General features: G+C 54.2%; 1 protein-coding gene across 1 annotated transcript; it reads left to right on the top strand.

Annotated features, from left to right (window-relative positions):
* The first annotated feature begins 388 nt into the window (after positions 1 to 388).
* Efhd2 (EF-hand domain family member D2) lies at positions 389 to 17,002 on the top strand. The gene is made up of 4 exons (XM_057784872.1): positions 389 to 763; positions 13,286 to 13,433; positions 14,399 to 14,533; positions 15,428 to 17,002. The coding sequence occupies exons 1-4, from the start codon at positions 462 to 464 to the stop codon at positions 15,557 to 15,559; spliced, it is 717 nt and encodes a 238-aa protein (XP_057640855.1). The 5' UTR covers positions 389 to 461; the 3' UTR covers positions 15,560 to 17,002.
* The last annotated feature ends 4,031 nt before the right edge of the window (positions 17,003 to 21,033 follow it).

Raw genomic sequence — 21,033 nt, forward strand, 5'->3', positions numbered from 1 at the left:
TACCAGTGTCTCCATGGCAACCGACAGGGTGTCAAGAGACACAAATGGTGGGGATTCCAGAGAAGGGGTTGCGGGGAGCGCTCCTCTCTAGTCCTAGAACACACATCCACCAAACGGACCCTTTTTCCCTCCCCACCACCAAACCAGGTTCCTTTCAGAGGTCTCCCGGGGACTCAGCGGTCTCCCAGAAGTCACCAGAGGGATACTGATGGTTTTTCACGGCGGGGAGGGGGGCGATGATGAAGAGCTGGGGCGCAGGATGCACTTGACTCCCTCCCCGGGGACCAAGAAAGACTGGGCGCGCAGCGCGGGCGGCAGGAGCCGGCCCGGGGGCGGGCGGTCCCCTAAGTCCCACCTTCGGGGCGGCGCCTGTCGGCGGGGAGTGTCAGGAAGAGGAAGAGCGCGGCCGGCTGTGCGGTGCAGAACAGGGGCCCGGCCGAGGCAGCTGCGCGTGGGCCACCATGGCCACGGACGAGCTAGCCAGCAAGCTGAGCCGGAGGCTTCAGATGGAGGGCGAAGGCGGCGAAGCGACCGAGCAGCCGGGGCTCAATGGGGCGGCGGCGGCGGCCGGGGCTCCCGACGAGACTGCCCAGGCGCTGGGCAGCGCGGACGACGAGCTGAGCGCCAAGCTGCTGCGGCGCGCGGACCTCAACCAGGGCATCGGCGAGCCGCAGTCGCCCAGCCGCCGCGTCTTCAACCCCTACACCGAGTTCAAGGAGTTCTCCAGGAAGCAGATCAAAGACATGGAGAAGATGTTCAAGCAGTGAGTGCCCTCGCGCCCGGTTCCCCGCCATCCTAGACCCGGCCTCGGGCCGGAACCCCAGCATCCCCAGCCAGGTTCCCTCTGGACCCTGACTCACCAGGGTGGAGAACTCTGCCGCCCTTTCCGGAGGGCCACGAGGCTCCCAGACCCGCCACCCCAGCGCTCAAGTGGGTCTGGGGACCTCCCCCCATTTCCTGGCCTTGGCAATGACCCCCTCCTGGTGATGCTGCCCTCAGGATACCCCACATGGGTTGGGGACACCCGAGGTTCCTTCCAGATAATCACAGGTCCCTTCCAGATAATCACAGGTCCCTAGCGAGTCCCCACTACCACATAGGGTGCCGACTCCCCTCTCACTGTTAATGTTACTGAACCTACCACCCGACACCCACACACACCGAGAAAGGGCCGGTGTCTTCCCTGGCTCTTCCACTTGGACTCCCTATCCCCAAAGCGGTACAGGCGCCCCAGTGCCTCTCAAGGAGGGCCGTCCCGTTCTCTGCACTCGCGCCAGGCATATGCCTTTTACTAGGGTCCCTTGCTTTCTTTTGCTTAGCTCTGGTAGCTCTAGTTCTGGGTTGGGACTCACTCCCCCCCACACACACACACCAATTATTCTGTTTACTTACTGTGGTGAAAAACCCTTCCCTCCCACCCACCCTGTTGACCCCCATTTCCTTAACACTCAGGTAGGCTTGCTAGGAAAGGGCTCCTCTGTCCCTGTCCCCCGCCCCCATCTACAAACATGTACCTCCCCTATCATCCCTTCAGGGCAGAGTCCCCTCAGACCTTAGACCCCCGCCATACACTGTGGGTGCACGTCTCTTCTCCCCGTACCCCTCACTCATCGGCCATGCAGTGATGACCCCCGCTTTCTTCCAGAAGGCTGCCCTCTCCCCAGCAATAGTCCCCCACTTCCCATACAATCCCTGGCACCCATCCTCTCTCTGGGCAAAAAAGGGGGCCCCTTGCTCTGTGCCCTGCCTAGGGACTCCCACCCCTACCTTCCAGTTCCTATGATTCCAAGCTGTACCCTTACCAGGCTAGAAGGATGCCCTCTAGACCTGTGGGCTCAGCCATTCCACATCCCACAAAATCAAGCAATGTGGTGGGGGAGAGAGACAGTACCCATGGGGGTAGGGATGGTGCCAGTGCTCCTCCATATCCCGGCCATCCCTGCTTCCTGTCACATCACCTAGGTTCCTGGAAAGGGAACGGTCAGTCCTATAGGTACTAGACTGGAGTGCATGCCAGATGGGGCAAAAACCAGCGCAGCTGAGCTCTGGGTGGCGTCTGCAGGGAGCCCTAGAGCCGACAACCGTGGGCAGGTAAAGGATTGGCAGCCCCACCCAGTGGACAGTGCCCAGACACCAACCAGGAAGCCAGGAAGGGGGCGTTCCCTACAGCCAGGGTTCAGAGAGGTTCTTCCCACTTCTCCTCCACACCCACAGCCAGCCCTCACGTGGGAAGAGGGTTAGGTTCCCAGCCCTGAGTGCCACCCCAGACCTCTCCATGGAGGTTAAAGGGCTAGAGGACACCCCTGCTTCAGAGCCCACTGAATTCACACTCCTTGCTTTTGAACCCGAGGCCAGCTGTGACTTCCAGGTAGAGCTGCCCTGTGGGGCAGTCCAGAGGGCATTCACGTGTATGGTAGATTCCCGAAGCAATAGGGTTGAGAAGGAGCTCATGCCTGCCTCCCACCAACCCCGTGACCCAGGATGGTTGCGTCACCCTTGCAGAGATGGAGTCCAGCCACAGACTATTTATTACTTGCCAGGACTTCACAGTTCCAAAATGGTAGGATCAGGATTCGAACTCAGACCTGCAGCTCCAAAAGCCATGGTCTGCCCTTCAGAGTTTTCTATCACAGACAGATACCTGCGTCAGTGTCTCGAAATATACCCCAACACCCCTTTCTCTGTGTGTATCTGACTTTCCCCCGTGTGGCCGCCAGCAGCCCATTTTACCTTATTCCTTAATCACTCTCCTCTTGTGTTTCTGTAGTATTCTTACCTTCCAAACCATAGCAATGTTTTGGGGGAACCCAGACACCCCTAAAGAACAAGCTTGGGAGAAATAACTTTGGTGGAGAGCCAGTAGGGAGAATGGTCTGGAAGCTGTGTGCTTGCAAAGAGCCCTCAATTTCCACAGGCTGTTTTGGGGGAACGAGTTTGATGGAGAAGAACTTCTGTGGACTCCTCAGAGCTGCCTCTTGGCACTAGCTGCTCGCTGGGGTGTTGGGAGGGGTGGCAGGGCAGGAAGGGACCAGACAACTGGACCTCAGGGGAAGGAAGTGCCACTCGCCAAAGTCCCCCTGGCTGGGGTACAAAGCTGCTAATGTTGTATTCAGGGAAACAAGGCCTTACTGTGCCCATTGAGCCCAGGCCAGCCGAATCCCGGCTGGGAACCACCACAGAAGGCCTCTCCAAGCACAGAGTGCTTGTTCTGCTTCCACTGTGTGAGTCGCTGCTGCCTCCTGGGGCCCAGCAGGTCCCAGGATCGCAGCCAGGGCTCTGTGGAGAGCAGGGGGGCAGGGAGGAGAGGAAGTCGGTGTCCCCGGAAAGTGAAGATGGCTTTTCTTTGGCAGCCACAGCTAGGAGGTATCGTCCCTGGACCTCAGTCTACCCAAGTGCAAGGGGGAATAGGTGGTATACTCTTATGTTCCAGCCTTATTCCGTCAGGGTCTTGAGCCTTGATGCTCACCAGAACTTCTGTGCAATCTCCTGGTCCATCTATTCAGTGTGGACGAACAGATGCCCCTAGGACAGTCAGTGGTGGAGGGAGAACGGGAGGAAAGAGCAGCAGGCTCTGCCCTCCGCCACACTGCCAGCTGACTCCAACAGACAGGAAAACTGAGACCTAGAAAAAAGAAATGGCCTGCTCGGGATTATAGGTTTTCCGGAAGGTAGGACCTAGAGATGACACGGGTTGAGTTTTGCCTGCTGCCAAGCACACAGGCTGTGCATCTTAGAGCCTGTGCACCCCCACCCCAATAGCCTCAGGCAATATCCATCCTCTCTCTCTCTCTCTCTCTCTCTCTCTCTCTCTCTCTCTCTCTCTTCTCTCTCTGTCCCCTTGCCACCCTTCTCCTCCCCTCTCTCTGGCCACTCATTCAGAGTTGTTTCTAGAAGCTTCCAAGGCAAAAAAAAAAAAAAAAAGATGTGGGACAGACCCACAAAATTTCGGGGATGGCTACCCTTGCGCTGACAGCAGCCTCGAGAGAGCTCTGGAGGGCTCTCTCAGTAAGCTGACGCCTGCTTGCCTTTCAGGCAGCCATGTAACTGTGAATCTGCTGTGGAATCTGAGGAAGATGCCCTAGTTCCTTGTCCTGCCTGGCCCGCACTGGCCCTGTCCCTCTGCCTGGCCTCCTTCCGGCCCACTTCATCTCAGGACCCCTTGCGACAGGCAGGATAGCTTCCCTTTTCTTCTGGCCTGAGCTTTTCATCACAAGCTCCTGCGGCCACTTGCCCTTCCCTCTCTTCCCTTCCTGGTTGATGGCCTGCAGGCCTAGGTGGCCAGTGGACCTAACCACATGAGAACCTTGAGCACCTTATTTAACCCTTTCTGGGCCGCTTTCAAGTCTCAGCCAAGTCTCAGCCGAGTACCTGGCACAGAATCGATACTTACTAAGTTACTGGTATCACAATCCCAGGTCCAGCATATGCCCTGGCCCTGGTGGCGGTCATCAGCGCTGACACTGAGGTAGCTCGAAATGAGCCTCTGGCTGCCTCCGCTTCCCCCCAGCAGAGCTACCAGGCCGTTAGGCTGGCAGCCGTCCTTTGCTTTGGGCCAGAAAGACAGAGAGCCAGCCCATGAACCTCTTTCCTCTTGCCCAACAGACGCTCTGATTGACAGCTACATATTGCTTTGATAAATAACAAAAATAGAGAAATGAATCCATTATCACTTAATTACGTGGAAGGCAGGTGGCAGAAGAAAAGGGAAGAGCAAACAGCAGCCCTCGGAGTGGCACAAAACTGGGACACAGCCCCTTGTCACCCAGCTGGGCTGCTCTGGGCAGGGTACAGGGCCTCTGAGCCTCGGTTTCTCCTGGGCCTGGAGGACCTAGCTGGCCAAGTCTAAGAGTTGAGCGTGTGAAACCAGAAACAGCACAGACACGGTCTGGGGACTTTTAAGGTCATGAGTGGTCTTAGAAGACAGGGGTGCTGCCTGTCACCCAACATCTAGCTTCCTAAGATTTTGCATATGCAAATTCCAGCCAAGGGTCTCAGAGAACCTCATGGGAGTCTGGCGGAGGGCCAGTCATGGGAGGCTTTTGTATTTTTACCCTCTGAAAAGACTGCGCCTCCTGTGGGTGCTGTCAAGCTTAAGCTGTCCCAGGGCCCTGACCTTATTAGAGAGAGTGCCCAGGGAATTCACCTGTACTTTAGGGGTCAATTTCAACCTCAAGCCTCAAAGGCTGAGTCACTTGACCAAGTCCTGCGTGCGAGTTGTGTGACTAGATCCAGGAGGCTAGGGGGGGTGGGGGTGGGTGTCGATCTTGCAGAAGTCAGAGCATAGCTTGGTGGAGGTTGGGGTGCCTCAAGCCCCAGGGAGGGAGGATTCCCAACAGAGGGCCCCTTCTTTCCTCCCACTTCCCCTCTGCATCTGAGTCACCTCCCCTCCCCCCATCCCTTCTGGGGACTTCCTATCTGCCCTCTTCTCTCTCCTTCACACTCTTTGTCGCCTGAGGTCCAGGCTCGGCTTCAGCTGGAAGAGTCCAGGCTCCAGGGTCCTCAGTGCTGCCAGAGGCAGGTCAGTGGCTGGTTCTGCAAGGCCAGCCCGGCTGAGGTGTTAGTTGCTTTGCAGCCTCACAAGGACAGTCCCCACACCCTGGAGCCACTAACTTCCTTCTGGCTGCCCGGCAGCCTTCCTAATGGACTTCTGCTTTACTAGAAGAGAGGCTGTGGAACCAGGCAGGTGTGAGGAACTGGGACTGGGCTGACAGTACCGAGCAGGAAGTTCTCACTTGGCTGATGAATGGGGCCACTACTGACCCATTGGGTACCAGGACACTAGCTCTCTTCTTCTTCTATTAGTTGTTATTATTATTGTTTTATGTATACGGGTGTTTTGTCTGCATGGAGGTCTGTGCAGGGCACTGGATCCCCTGGAACTGGAGTTATAGACAGTTGTAGCTGCCATATGGGTGCTGGGAATAGAACCCAGGTCCTCTACAGGAGCAAGTGCTCTTAACCACTCAGTCATCTCTGCAGCCCTGCCGGCTCCCTTCTTAGTACTTTCCTAACATCCTGAAAGATTCCCACCACCCACTTCACAGGTAGGGAGACTGAGTCTCAGAAGATTAAGGTCCCATAGCTAGTGAGAGGCAGAGGCTTCATCCTGGCTCTGACTCCAGACCCTGTTTCCTTCTCACGGGATCCATAGACCTTCAGCATTGTGCCCTAACGTGGTCAATTCAGAATATGCATCTCCACAAGTCTCCCTGTGCGCAAGGGCCTCCCCAGCCTGGCGGAACAGGCCTGTCATCCCAGCTGCTTAGGAGGCTGAGGCAGGAGGATAGAACATCCAAGGCCAGCTTGTGCTGCAAAGCGGGTTCAAGACCAGCCTGGGCAACTTGGTGAGACCTTAGCATGCATGAAGCCCTGGGGTTTATCCCAGTACCACTATGGAAGAAAGTACCAGGCTCCTGCCACATCCGTTACGGGTGACTGTAGGGTGGCAGGTGCTTTTGTCTGTCTGAGCTGTTCAGGAATAAGATGAATGGAGTCAGGCGTATGTAACCCCACTCACCAGATTATCTTAGACATTAAGTAACGGTCTCCATGATCACTACCATAAGTGATGATTAAGGGTGGGTGGGAAGTAGAGCAGAGACAGGAGGCTCCCACGTTGTCACCTCGGCTCAGCCTGTGGGTGGTGTCAGACTTGGGGTTAAGACAACCCTGAGCCACCACAGCCTCCAAGCAAGTAATTGTCAGCTCGGGGGCTCTCATGGGACCCTCAGGCTCTCGGGAAGCCTAGGGCTGGGGGACTGGGAGCATGGCAGCCTGGTCCCTCCCTAAATCCCCCTGACTTGGGTCAGGCGATCAAAGTCCTACCCTAAGGAGAGGAAGGAGAAGTGATGCTTGTCTGGCTTTTCCCATGAGTCAGTCAGTGGGGGTGGGGACATGCCATGCTGTCCCTGCTGAGTAGTCCTTCCTGGGACCCACCTGCACTCCCCACAGAGACAAGCAAGCAGGCCCAGGCTGGCCAGAAGAGCTAGCAAGCTGTCACTTACCCTCAAGGATACCTTCCCATCTCTCAAGATAGAGAGGCTGAGGAACCACTGAGACCCCTCCTACACAGGATGGGGGAGGCCCCAGAATACAGCCACCTAATGGTTAGAATAGAATTAATACGTTTGAAGCGTCTATGGTTGCCCCTTTCTATTCGTGATCACACTTATTCCTTAATAATCCTGAAAATAGATATTCATGATGATAACGTAGCACATAGACAGGGGATCCCGAACCTATAAACAGCACCCCTTCCGCAGTCTATCCTGTGGCCCCTTGGAGCCAGCAGCACAAGCCTGGGCTGGGTGCCAGAAGGGACAGAATGTAGTTCCCTGTGCCCCTTCCCTTTGCTGTGATAGTGGCTTTGCATCTCAGCCAGTAGGCAGGGATGGGGATGGGGGAGCAATCAATGCCATGAGTCTAATGGCAAAGAGAACAGTGAGCCTCCTGCTCTCGGAGGTATTCAAGACACCAAGCGGGAGAAGTGCGTGGGCATTTGGCCCTGACCCGGGGAGGGGGCGTGGTGAGATGACCTCCGCTGCACTATCCTTTGCAGCTCTGGAGCTCTCCCACGTGGGTGTGGAAGCATCGGGAGCTAGCGTGGTTCTTATCGCATTTGTACCCCGCTGTACCCTTGTCCCCACCGACCTTGGCCCGTGCACTTCCTTTCCACGTCTCAGTCTCCTTGTCTGTTGAAATGGAATGTCTGTACTGAGAGCCTGACACAGCACGCTTGGTCCAGTACCCAGCATATGGTAAGGTGTTCATCAAAGTCTCCACGACGGATAACCTTGTGACAGGAGCCTGCCTGGGGACTGGGCCAGGCATCCATACTGCGTGTCATCGGAGCCAGGCGCTGCCCACTTTGGTGACTCTGGATGAACAGAAGTTAGGGAGGGGAGAGTTGAAGCTAGGAGGAAGCCAGCTTCTTTATAGGACCACAGTTAGGCGGAAAGACAGGGTCTGCCTGGGTGGCAGCTGTAGGGAGGGTGATAGGAGGGATTTTTGTCGCTGGCATCCGGGGCAGCAGCTGCTGAGTCCTCCCCTAGTTGAGAACTATGCAGGGGGAGGCAGGCAGGAATGTGGGCCGGATGCCAGGCCCACAACCTCCCTCCGCTGCTGGGGAAAGGTGCTGAGCTCCAAAGCCCGGGAGTTTCGTTGACAAAGCTGGGTGACATTGACCCTTCTGGGCCAACCCCAAGTGGAGCATTGGGCCCAACCTCCCCCACCTCACCTACATACTTGAAAAACATGAGACTCTCCCCACCCCAGTGGTCCCGGAGGAAGAAGGAGGCAGAAGATGGGACGAGCTCAGCTAGTAGAACCCCACCTGCTGTGTGACTCTGGGTTTATCACTGCCCACTCTGGTGGACCAGGCTATGTGGAGGAGCCCTGAGGACTAACCTTTCATCTCCTGGATCCTCTGAGCTTCAATTCCTGCTCAGAAGGGCATTCGGGTAAGCGGCCTCGCTTGGGGACAGTCACCACCATCACCTCCCTTACCTGCAGACAGAAAGCAGGGAGACTTGGAGCTGCGCAGTTTGAGGCTCCTTCTCCTTCAGCTTAGCCAGACCCCTAAGTCAGGCCTAGTAGGGGACAAGTAAGTTACAGAGGGGAAATTCTGGGAAGCCCCTTGGTCATTATCCAGACAGATACACCTCCCACCCACCTCCCACCCTGGTCACTTCTACCTAAGCCTCTCCTCCCAGCCCTGCACCATCAAGCCCTAAGCAGAGGTTCTTTTTTTTTTTTCTTTGTTTTTAAGACTGCCCTAGCTAGCTTTGAACTCTCTTATGTAAACCAAGTGACCTCAAACTCACTGCAATCCCCTTTCCCCTATCTTCCAAATGCTGAGATTATAGGCAAGGGCTCACACTCAGCTCCAGGGTTTGGTTTTGGTTTTCTTTTTAAATTTAGTGTTCTGGCGTGTGTGTGTGTGTGTGTGTGTGTGTGTCCCCTTGCCTGATCCTAGATATGTATGTATCTATGTGCATTTTATGATGCAGTACCCCAGAAGGCCAAAAGAGGGAGTCAGATCCTGTGGAGCTGGAGTTAAAGTGAAGAGCTGCCTGACCGGGGTGCTGTGAACCAGACCCTGGTCTTTATGATCGAGCATCAATGCTTTGGGCTCCAGGGTGGCTTTTATTATTCCATTGTTGCTGCCCTTTTCATAGTAAGGGAGTGAGATGCTCAGTGCAGTATCTGGTGTGTGATCTTGATGACATTAACAGGTTTTAGGCACCTACTGTGTGCTGGCCACTTTATATCAGCCTTTACCCTTTCATATCCCTAAAGGCAGGTGATAGCATTTGGTTATTATTGCAAATTAGCATGTATTAAGTATCTGCTGTGGGCCTGGCCCTGTGCTGAGTCAGCTTGAACCATCTCCCAATCCTCGCCTCAATCCCAAAATGAGTTCTTTAATCTGTATGGTAGGAATGGTGAAGGTGAGGGTCGTGGGGACAGGCGACCAGCAGAGGCAGAACAGAGGTTTGGATTTGATGTGAGCATGCAGTCAAGTCTTGGGTCAGGTTAGCCCTGCCAGCCCAGCCTTAGGCCACATCAGGACCTCAGGCACATCACAGATGTACATTTTTAGGGTCTTTGGGGAATGGTCATCTCCTGCAGGACCACCTTGCACCAGGCTTCTGGCTCTATGTCACCTGGCTGAGGACTGGTATTTTTTTCTGAAATTGTTGCCAGCTCCTGCATTGTCCCCCAGGGACTGGAATCTGCCTGGGTTGGAGCCCAGCCCTAGTAATTGATTGACCTTTTGATTGATGTAGACTGCGGTTTGGGGCCTGGCCTGGCCCAGTCTGAAGCTGCCAGAAACCAGGGAATCCACAGCCCGACTTGACATCCAAGTTTAGATATGGTGTGTGCTTCTTTTAGACTGAGTTGTTCTGGCTTTGAAAGAAACATAGACCCTTGAATGTAGGTCCAGCTGGGGACCCAGAAAAACAAGGGTCATGTGCCTCCCAAGCTGGGGTCTGAATCCCAAGCTAGTTCCCTCCTCAGTGGTCTTGCTCCCCGTCCTGACCTGCTATGATTGCTAAGCATATGAAAATTAAGTGCCTGGCACGTGGTGGTTCCTTGGCAAGATAACAAAATCTCATGGTGATAGCTACCATGCAGAGGTAGCTACCCTTGAATGGACTCTTTGCTGTGGGCTTGGCATCTGTGAGCCCAGGCAGGTCTCCCACTAACCAAGAGGCACCATGATATCTGGGTTTCTCCACTACGGTCCAGTGACATTTAGGACCCCTGACGGGTAATTTCAATTTGTCAGCTTGCCACAATTTAGAATATGGGCGTGTCTGTAGGGGACTGTATTATGCTAATGATGTGGGAAGAACAAACTTGGTTTGGGGTTTTATTTGCATAACAGCATCATTTCCTTCCTGTATAAAGCAATTGGGCCAAAAGCAATTTGGGGAGAAGAGGATTTATTTGGCTTACACTTTAATATCATAGACCATCATTGGGAAACGGCAGGACAGACCTCAAGTAGGAACTTGAAGCAGGAACCATGGAAGAATGCCGCTTCCTCTGGTCCCTGCTCAGCTAGCTTCCCAATACAGCCCAGGACCACAGGCCAGGGAATGGCGCCGCCCACATGGGCTGGGCCCTCAATTAGCCACCAAGGCAATCCTCTCCAGATAGACCTGCAGGCCAATCTGATCTGGGCAAACCCTTCATTGAGATTCCCTTCTCAGATGACGCCAGGCAGTGTCAAGTTGACAATTAGCACTAACTAGGGCAAGTAGGGAAAGTGAGCTGAGTAGCAGCGAGCGTGCCAGCATGCGATGCGTTCATCCACTCTGCCCTGCTGGGTACCATGGGACCAGTAGCTTCAAGCCCCTGCCTTGACTTCCCCAGCCATCGTGGCTGTAACCTGGAATTGAGAGCAAAAAGACCCCTTTCCCTCCCAGCTACTTTGTGCCAGACTGTTTTAGCACAGCCTCGGGAAAGAGGCTAAGACACGGTCGGACCATTTCTTCTTAGGATGCTGGATGCTGTAGGCATCTTCTTGGGTGTTTGTTTAGTAGCACCCATGACTCCAAGAATGGGTCCGGATGGTACCAGATGTCCCTCAAAGGACACACATTCTGCGTTGTGCTGAGGGGGAGCCCAGGCCGTCTGACATCAGAACTATGATGTGCCCTTCACTAGGGGGCTTTGTAGTACCAAGGGGCACAGAGGAGAGGCACCCTTATGTCTTGCCCTGGGAAAGTCAAGCCCCTCATCGGGCACCCCTCTTGTCAAAGGCACGCAGCAGGTACCCAGCCCTCAACCACCTGCAGACATCCCACATGACAGAAAGAGTACCCAGTCACCTTGCGGCCCTTCCTGCTGTGGATGGAGGCCATGACACCCTTGCCTGCCTCACTGCCACCCCACCACATCCTCTCTCACACTTACCCCCCCTCCGCGGCAGTCCCTCCGCCCTCAGGGCCATCTCGCCTGCCTGTCCCCTGCCCAGCCCTCTCACTCTGTAGGGAATCCATGGTCCCGTGTTCTCTGTGCTTCATTACTGACTCATTCAGGCATGAACTATTTATACCCCTCATATGGATGCTCGTCTTGGCGTTCCCGGCAAACACTGTTCTGCACGTGGCCGCGGGACACAGGAGGAGGCTGGGCACAGACAGACAGATTGATAAGTGCATCAGCCTAACAGGCCTGGGATACCAGCCCAGCTCCTTTACTGCTGTGTGACCTTGGCCAGGTCAATTAGCTTCTCTGAGCCTCTGGTTATGAAAAGTGTTAAAGTAAGCAATAAAGCTCCCACCCAGAAGACAGTTTTCAATTCCTGGGGGCCGTTAGATGTCTCAAGTCGGGCGTGGCTGTATGTAACTGGCGAGGGGTAAAGGGGATCCTATAGATAAGCAGGAAAGGCGCTCGGTGTCTGTAACTGTTGTCCTCTGTCCTGCTGAAGGCCTCGGGTACCAGAAAAGCCCCGCGTGCCACCCTGTCCCAGGAGACAGTCACCCTGACAGGAAGACCCGATGGACCTACAAGCAAAGCCATTGCTTCAGGTGTGGGCAGCACCTTACCAGCTAGGGAATGAGCTGGAGGCCACCTCTGGTCACTCACAACACAAGGGAGTGTGGCCATAGGGAAGGGGCACTTAGACCCTGTTCTCACCCATCCCAGTCTCCACCAGGCTGTTGGTGGCAGAGGAAAGAAGGGAAAGGCAGGGACAAGCCTCGTTATCAACTGGTTCTGTGCCAGGCTGCCCAGCAACCCCCCCCCGCCACTCCCTGCAGGCTCCCAGAACAGCCTGTTCCTGGACACACCCAAGGCCGCTGCCCCTCTGTGACCATGGCCTTGCCTCGCCTCCCTCCTGGCACGGGACTCCACGAAGGCCACTGAGACTCTTGGCTCTGGATTCCTTCCTGAGTCGCTTAATTCAGCAGTCTGAGCACCTATTAGGTGCTTCTCATTCTCCCCGGGAACCTAGCATGAGCCAGAACAGGAAGTCAGATCCCTCAGATCCCCGTGTGCAGGGTGCTGTGTGAAAGGAGTCACTGGTCCCATGTGAAGGGACGTGGCTTAGTGGCAGAGCAGAACATGCACCACAAAACAGTAAATAGTGGGGCATGACGGTGCACGCCTGCCTGTAGTCCCAACATGTGGGAGGCAGGGGCTTGCTACAACAAGGGCAGCCTGGGCTACATAGTGACTTTCAGGACAACCGGGGATGCATAGTGAGACTGTGTTTAAAAAAAATAAGAGACCACCTTCCATGCCATCCTCTGACCACTGGGCATTATTTTGCCCTGTCCACCTCACACACACACAGACAGGAGACAGTTGGCAGTGTTGGCAGGACATTTGGCTGCTGTGGCCCAGGAGGGCTCCTTCTGTGACCATCCAACAGTGCACAGGGCAGCCCCCAGAGCAAAGAGCATCTCAGCCCCAGCTCACAAGGGCCTACCACTTAACTGGAGCCACAGATCCTGCCAGGGTGAACCTGAGACACCCCTCAAGTGCCTGTAGAGGTGCCTGGACCAGATAGCTGGATCCACGGGCATGGTCGAAGCTCTTCCTGCTCACCCCACACTCAGGACGGGAGGCGGTGGCTTCCTCCCTCAAGCCTCGGGTTCGTGTGAGAATCAGCATTGTTTCAAATACAGGATGCTGCCTCAGCATGTGGTGAGGTCCCTTCCAGCTCTGATAGGAAGACACTGACCACTTCCTGTATCCCAGGCTTGTGGCCTCCCTACATGGTCAGACGTGAGGCACATCCGGGTACCCTTAAGCCTCTCTGTGTCCACAGGTATGATGCCGGCAGGGATGGCTTCATCGACCTGATGGAACTGAAACTCATGATGGAGAAACTGGGGGCCCCCCAGACTCACCTGGGCCTGAAGAGCATGATCAACGAGGTGGATGAGGACTTTGACAGCAAACTCAGCTTCCGGGAGGTGAGTTCGTCCACCGCAGACTGCTCCCCAGCCTGCCACACCTGAGCACTGGGTGGCCTTTGCTATGGAATGGCACTGTCATTGACCAACAGACTGTGGATACCTGATAGCTATGTGAGGCTTGCGAGGCATTCTTGGCAGGTGTCCTCCTGCCTCCGCCTCCCAAGTGCCGGGATTATAGATGTAAGCTACCACAACCAGCTATTTTGGATGACTTCTATCTGCCCAGTTGAGTTGTAGGAAAGGCTGCGTAGTCTGATTTAGAAAGGGAGACACCTGGACGCATGCTTGGCTCAGAGGAAAGGGAGTGGTGCCTGCTACCAATTGAGGTAGCGTCACATTCTCTGAGGTAGAAGCTGTGGGCCCATTTAGGAACTGGCAGGAGGGATGAAGGTCAAAGCGTGACGGCTGTAATTCTTGGTCCTAAACAGCATGGGGTTGCATGTTTGGGGAGGCGGGTGCTCAGGGAGCCCTGGCCCTTACAGCTGGCAGGAGGTCAGGGAGAGAGGAGGTGTCACGGGCTTCTTGGGGTGCCGGAGGTGACAAGAGGCCTGAGAAGATCATCAGAGTAGCCATGGGAATGGGTTGGGGTCAGAGCATCCATTCCCATCCGTCACTTAAGCTTTTTGCCACCTACGAACCATCTTCCAAACCGCAGAATGGGAGTGAGCCCCCCCACCCGACTTTGGGAATGGAATACAGTGCAGATTTATGCCGGGGAACCATGGATGACAAACAGGAGAGGCAGGCTGAAGCTGTGGGTGGGAGCTGGGTGTGGTCCTTAGCCCAAGGTCCTGGCAAGGTCCACCAGGAAGATAGGGACTGATAGGGACTGAAACCCAGCTCTGGCTCCCAGCCCTGCTGGTGAGCACATAGCTCTGCCTTTCTACAGAGATCTGAGCCCAGGCTTGGGTGTAGCCCTGGACTTTGTTCCACCTTGCTGACCCCGTGTCTCCCCTCCACAGTTCCTTCTGATCTTCCGCAAGGCAGCAGCAGGGGAGTTGCAGGAAGACAGTGGCTTGCATGTCCTGGCCCGCCTCTCGGAGATCGATGTCTCCACAGAGGGCGTGAAGGGTGCCAAGAACTTCTTCGAGGCGAAGGTGAGGAGCCAGGGACTGTGCGTGGTCCAGCTATGTAATGGCACGGCTTAGACTGGGGACTGGCTCAGTCCCTCCCTGTCCCAGTTGAGCCAACTCTTTTTGGGGTGTGCAGGGCTAGGGGCTCTTAAAGAGGGAGACAGCCAGCATTGCTCCCTAGACACCCTGCCCTGTCAGCCCTACCCTGGAGGAAGCCAGGCGTGGGGCGGGGGGTCCTCAGACCTCACACATCTGTATGTACAGCACATGCATAGATGGGGGAACACATTTGGTCCAATGACTCCTGAGTCCTGCCCACCCAGGCCCCCCACCTTTCCTTAGTCCTCTTTTCCAAACTAAGACCTCTGCTTCCCAAGGCTGCCCTGCCTCCCCTCTCTTCCAACCTTTGATAGAGATGTCAGGGTCCATCAGCAGACCTATATGCTCACCTTAGGACAGGACATCAAGTGCACCACTCCTGCCTGCAGAGCCCGGCACTGCTCTGCCAATGACTATTCTGTGTCTCTGTCTCTCTCTGTCTCTCATTCTTTCTCCGTCTCTGAGGGACAGGGTCTCACACAACCCAGGCTGGCCTTGAACTCTGACCCTCCTGCTTCTGTCTCGCCTGTGCTAGGATCACAGGTGTTCAGCACCACGCCCCGGTTTTCTTGAAGTACAGCTCAAACCCAGGCCGTCATGCATGCTAGGCGAGGATTTTACCAGTTATACCCTATCAGTGCGTTATTTTACTCTTCCCCCACGAGTCCCTGGGGTCAGTTACTGTGTGCTGGGTTCTGTGTGGAGAGAGGGGGAACTGTGGCTCACGAGGGCCACTGTCAGGGAGCCTGGGACAGAAGGTGAGCAGCTCCCAGGGGTGCTGTGGAGACCGCGACCCTGACCTGTCACCCTCACTCCCAGGTCCAGGCCATCAATGTGTCCAGCCGCTTTGAGGAGGAGATCAAAGCCGAGCAAGAGGAAAGGAAGAAGCAGGCTGAGGAGGTGAAACAGCGGAAAGCGGCCTTCAAGGAACTGCAGTCCACCTTCAAGTAGCCAGGGCCGAGGCTGAGACCCAGCCCAGTGTGCAGTCTGGGGGCACGGATGGGTACAGGAGACCTGTGGGAGACAGGCCTGAGTCCTGGTCTGTGTGTACCAGGACCACCACTAAAATCTAAACTGTACGTGCACGGATCTCATTGAGGAGTCTCCCCGGTGATTGGGCCAGTCCCTGCTCCCTCCCGCTGTCCCTGAGGCTGTGACACCAGACACCAGCATCCTCTGTCTGGCCACCCTGCTGCCTGCTCTAGCCCGGTTCCAGCCCATTCACCATGCCCCTGCCTTGTCTACCAGCTACTTTCTCCACCCACCCACCCTTAACTATAGGCCGCCCGCCCTGGGCCTTGATGGCCCCTTCCTAAATAAGGACCAGCAGAGAGAGTCAGTCCTCTCCCCAGGGCTCTTCCTTTCAGGCCCTTCTCTGCTGGACGTGGAAGGACTCCTGTTTTGGTGAAGAGACCAGACCCAGGTCCTAGCACTCTAGGCTGATATGAATGGGGCTAGAAGTGGAGGGACTCCTATTTTGATGAAGAGACCCAGGCCCTAACACTGTAGGCTAATAAAAAATGGGGCCCAGGCAGGGTGAAGGCCACCGAATCTACCTCACAGGCTGCACTCTGCGAGGCGTGTCCTGGGGACATGAATGACAGGGCTCTGTGGGGAGGGACAGCTATGTCTGCTTCTGACACCCTACCCCGAGAACAAGCTGAGGGTCCCAAGGGGCTGGGGTGGGGTGCCGAGGGATTGGCCTTCCTAGGGACCTCAGCACTCTGCCTCGGAGTGCCTGACGTGTTGGTGTACTGGGACCAGGGCACAGGGCTGGCACCCCTTTCACACATATCCCTCCCTGCGTTTGTCACCAGTGACAACGCCCACCTGTCACGCCCACCCCTAGAACGCATGGGGGTTCCCCAAGCCCACCCATCGCCAGGCAGGCCATAGTGAAGCGCGTGCCGTTCCTCCGTAGCTCCCACGTGCTTGCTCACGTGTGTGTGTGTGTGTGTATGTGTGTCTGTTGCCGTGTTGGTGAAACCGTGACGTCACCCAGTCTAAGTGAACGGCCGTAGCGGCCGCGTTTCTGCAGCTTTCAGTGTGCCACCGCTTTTGGAAGTCGATGACTCTTTATTTTACCACAGCTCCAGGAGTCCCCACTTGCCCCTGTGGGACTCGCAAAGGTTTTATTTTTTCTGCCTTAGCACCCATGAGAACCAGAGGGACCAAGCCCAGCCCAGCCCAGCAGCTATGGCCCTGGCTTGTGTCTGCCTTAGTGGATATGTTTATACAGATGGATATAAATTCCCTTTGCTTTTGGCTTTTGCATTTTATTTTTTTGCCCTCCCTCTCACCACCTCTCCCCCAGCATCCCCCAAAAAAGAAAACAGCTACTTCTTCATTCAGTGGTACGATTATTTTTTTTAACTAAAATGAGATAAAAGTCTATATTCTTATGTGTGTGTGGTTTTTGATGGCTCACTGAAGAGGGCAGGGGATGGGACAAGGATAAAGGTCACTGGATTTGGGCAGTCACGTCAGGAGCCTGGGGAGGACATTCCTGATTGTGAGGTTGGGCCCTTAGTGCCTTTGAAGCACTACCAGTCCAAGCACAACGTATATTAAACTCATTTCATCCTGAAAGAAGCTCACTGAAGGGCACTGTCTTTTAAACCCCTTTTAAAGATAAGAATGGGGGGTGGATTGGAGAGAGTTAAGAGCATTGGCCACTCTTCCAGAAGATCCAGGTTCAATTCCCAGCAACTACATGGTGACTCACAACCATCTCTAGTGAGATCTAATGCCCTCTACTGCCGTAAGGCGTATATACAGATAAAACACTCATATACATAAAATAAATAAGTCTTTAAATAGATATAAAGAATAGGGAGACCTAAGGTGGCCAGGCACACAGACCAATTGGAGCTAGCCCACGGCCCGTGCGTGTCACCTGACGCCAAATGATGACCAGGACCAGATGTGGTTCATGCCTCTCAACCCAGCCTTCTTGAGCCTGAGTTGGCCTGGGCTACACTGCAAGACCCTATCTAAAGAAACTAACAAAATCCTCCAGAGAGAGGTTCATAATCAGTGAGTCCCCATAGTACAGATACCCACCATGCTCAGTGTCCCTGGAGTGGGGGGAGTGGCTGCAGTGGTGGCACCAGCAGCTGCCCGTTTGGCGCCCATGGCATCCGGGTCCCCATTGCCAAACATGTAGGTAGACTCGTCTTTGCAGACTTGTGGTCAGACAACCTAAGCAGAGTGGGAGAAGTTTCGATTTGTCTGCGTTCTTCTGCCCCCATGTGGCTACGCATGGAACTGCAGCATCAGGTGGCCCACTGCCCCTCTCAGTCCTAGATGACTTTATAGACTATCAAAGATGACCAGGTAGCCGGGCGTGGTGGCGCACGCCTTTAATCCCAGCACTCGGGAGGCAGAGGCAGGCGGATCTCTGTGAGTTCGAGACCAGCCTGGTCTACAGAGCTAGTTCCAGGACAGGCTCCAAAACCACAGAGAAACCCTGTCTTGAAAAAAAAAAAAAAGATGACCAGGTATTAACACAACCACTCGCAGCCTCCTGGATGGAAAAAGTTGTCAGTTCTTCCCTTGAAGAATAAAGCCTTATTTCCAGAATTGTTCAACAATTCAGGGTTTCTTGGCACTTTTCGGTGAGCTCTTGCCCTCTTTACCCCTTGCACTAGGGATTCCCTAACTTGCTAGAGCAGTGGTTCTCAACCTTCCTAAGGCTGCCACCCTTTAACTGTGATGTATGTATGATAATTCTGCTACTATTAAGAATCGTAATGTAAATACATGATATGCAGGGTATCTGATATGCGACCCCTGCAAAAGGGTTATTTGACCCCCAGAGGGGTCGCAACCCCACAGGTTGAGACCAATGTGCTAGGGGGACAGACTCGGTTGGGGGAAGAAGACAGAAAGAGACCAGCTTCCATTCAAACTGCAACTGAGCCTCAGCTGTTGGGGACCGCAGCCTTAGCCTGCCAAGACCCCACACACCCCCACCCATGGCAGAGCCCTACAGAGAAAGCCTGCTGAGAAATGAGGAGGCCTCAAATGACCCGTTCCCATGAGGGACTGCTCCAGAAACCATCCCTAGGGCACCGGCCTATCATGGCAGCACTGGGGAGGTAGAGGCAGGAGGATCAGGGGTGTAAACCAGCTAGGCTCCATGGCCCCATGTGGCAGAAGGAGAGAACCAACTCCACCAAGTGGTCCTCTGGCCTCCACATGTACACCTTGGCATGTATGTGTATGCACATGGAAATAAATAAATGTAATTTTAAAGTTTTTTTTTTAATTCAAACAAATGAAAAACTTCCCAAGGTCCCATCTTCTCACTACACCTCTTTACCAGGTCCCAGCCACCCAAATCTCCATTGCTTTCCCAGATCCTCCACTGAATTTGGGTTTTGTTTTGTTTTTAAGACACGGAATCTCAACATGTAGCCCTGGATGGCCTGAAAATCTCTGCGTAGATTAGGCTGGCCTCAAACTCTGAGCCCTATCTGCCTCAGTCTCCCGAGTACTGGGGTTAAAAGTGTGCACCGCCACAACCAACCCCACATTGAACTTACCACTCTACCTCGCTGATCTGAAACTTTTCCGCGAACCCCAAACTCTCTCTGAGGCCACAGTTCTGCCCTGTGGTATTGGAGGAAAACCCTCACCAGCCCTTCAGCCTCCCCCACTTAATGAAGCTCATTCAAGAGGCAACAGCTGCCACCAGGCTTGTCAAAGGAGGCAGAGAATCCAGCCCCTGTCACTAGCACCTGTCCCTTTCCCGGGCTCTCCTCCCTCACAGCCCCCACGCAATCACATATCTTTAGTGGTTACTTTTCCATTACAGCCTCTGACCCTGAGATCCTAGGTCCTAAGAGCCAACAGCGGGTGCTGGGAATCGGGGATATGATGGGAAACAGTGAAGGGACCTGATGCCGTCAGCACCCCCAGTTCTCCGGCTCCTTCTGAACATGGGATGAGCAGAGCAGAGACCTCACTGCATCCCATCTACCAAGCTCCCACCTAGGATGGAACTCATCTGCTGTCTTCCCCAGGGGACACGTCACCCTGACTGCCAGGGAGCTGCCTCCGGCACACAGGGCACACACATAGCAAGTGTTCAATGAATCTTGGGGTGGTGAATGAACCCATTCATGTTTTCTATATGTATAGCATGCCAAATAAAACACAAACACATCTGTAAACAGACAAGTCAAGCCCTATTCCAGAGTCACAGGAATCCACCAGCCCCCTGTGATAGCAATGTCAGCCCACTCAGTATCACAGTGTGGGCCAAGGCTAAGGGAGTCCTCCCTCCAGCCACTCCCTGCAGCAGAGCCAGAGACCAGAGGGCCAAAGTAACAGCTGCCCACCCCATCTGCTGCTCTTGAGAAAGGGCTGCTCACAGGCACACTGAAGATGCCCAAGGGCAATGCCAAAGCCCTTGAGAGGCCCAAGAGAATGCTTTTGATTTCTTTAAGATCATAGGAGGGGCTGGAGAGATGACTTAGTGGTTAAGAGCACTGGCTGCTCTTCCAGAGGACCTGAGTTCAATTCCCAGCCACCACATGATGGCTCACACCTATCTGTAATGAGAACTGGTGCCCTCTTCTGGCCTGCAGGCATACATGCAGGCAGAATACCATATACATGATTTATTTATTTATTTATTTATTTATTTATTTATTTATTTATTTATTTATTTATTATGTATACAGTGTTCTGCCTGCATGTATGCATGCACCCCAGATCTCATTACAGATGTTGGTGAGTCACCATGTGATGGCTGGGAATTGAACTCAGGATCTCTGGAAGAACAGTTTGTGCTCTTAACCACTGAGCCATTTCTCCAGCCCCATAAATAATTTTTTTAAAAACTCAGCAGGAAACAAAGATGGGTCAGTGGCTAAGAGCATTTGCTGCTTTCACAGAGGACCCAAGTTTGGTTCCCCGCACCACATAGCAGCTCACAACCTCTGCAACTCCAGTTCCAGGAGGCCTGATGTCCTCTTCTGCCCTCCTCTGGCACCAGGCACATATGTGATGTACAGCTATACATGTAGGCAAACATTCACACACATAAAATCATCTTTACATTTTAAATAATATAATAATAATAGTGATAATAATAAAACTGCAGAAAATATACAAATTGAGTCACAATCATCTACAAAGGCAGACAGCCTGGAGTTTGGACCAGTATTCTGATGGCAGATAGAGGCCCTGTGGATTCATTCCACCTTGGAAACCCCATACTTCTAGCCAACCACATCTCCTGCCCAAATTAAACAGTAATTACCAAGGTCAGGAAAAGGCCTTGTCAGAACAGGTTTGTCCCCAGGCTGAGGTCAGCCTTGACTCCTGGGCCCTCACACTCCCCCCCCCCCCGCTCCCCACTAAGGCCTATAAATGCCCAGCCTGCCTCCACACCAGCCCGTCCTGAGCGCCTCATC

This window comes from Chionomys nivalis, chromosome 11 (assembly GCF_950005125.1).
Source record: "Chionomys nivalis chromosome 11, mChiNiv1.1, whole genome shotgun sequence".
NCBI lineage: Eukaryota > Metazoa > Chordata > Mammalia > Rodentia > Cricetidae > Chionomys > Chionomys nivalis.

Bases quoted from the DNA above. Each gene is read 5' to 3' on its own strand.
- Efhd2 (XM_057784872.1), top strand. From the start codon at position 462: ATGGCCACGGACGAGCTAGCCAGCAAGCTGAGCCGGAGGCTTCAGATG. The intron at 764-13,285 runs GTGAGTGCCCTC...CTGTGTCCACAG, and splicing joins ATGGAGAAGATGTTCAAGCA to GTATGATGCCGGCAGGGATG. The intron at 13,434-14,398 runs GTGAGTTCGTCC...TCCCCTCCACAG, and splicing joins GCAAACTCAGCTTCCGGGAG to TTCCTTCTGATCTTCCGCAA.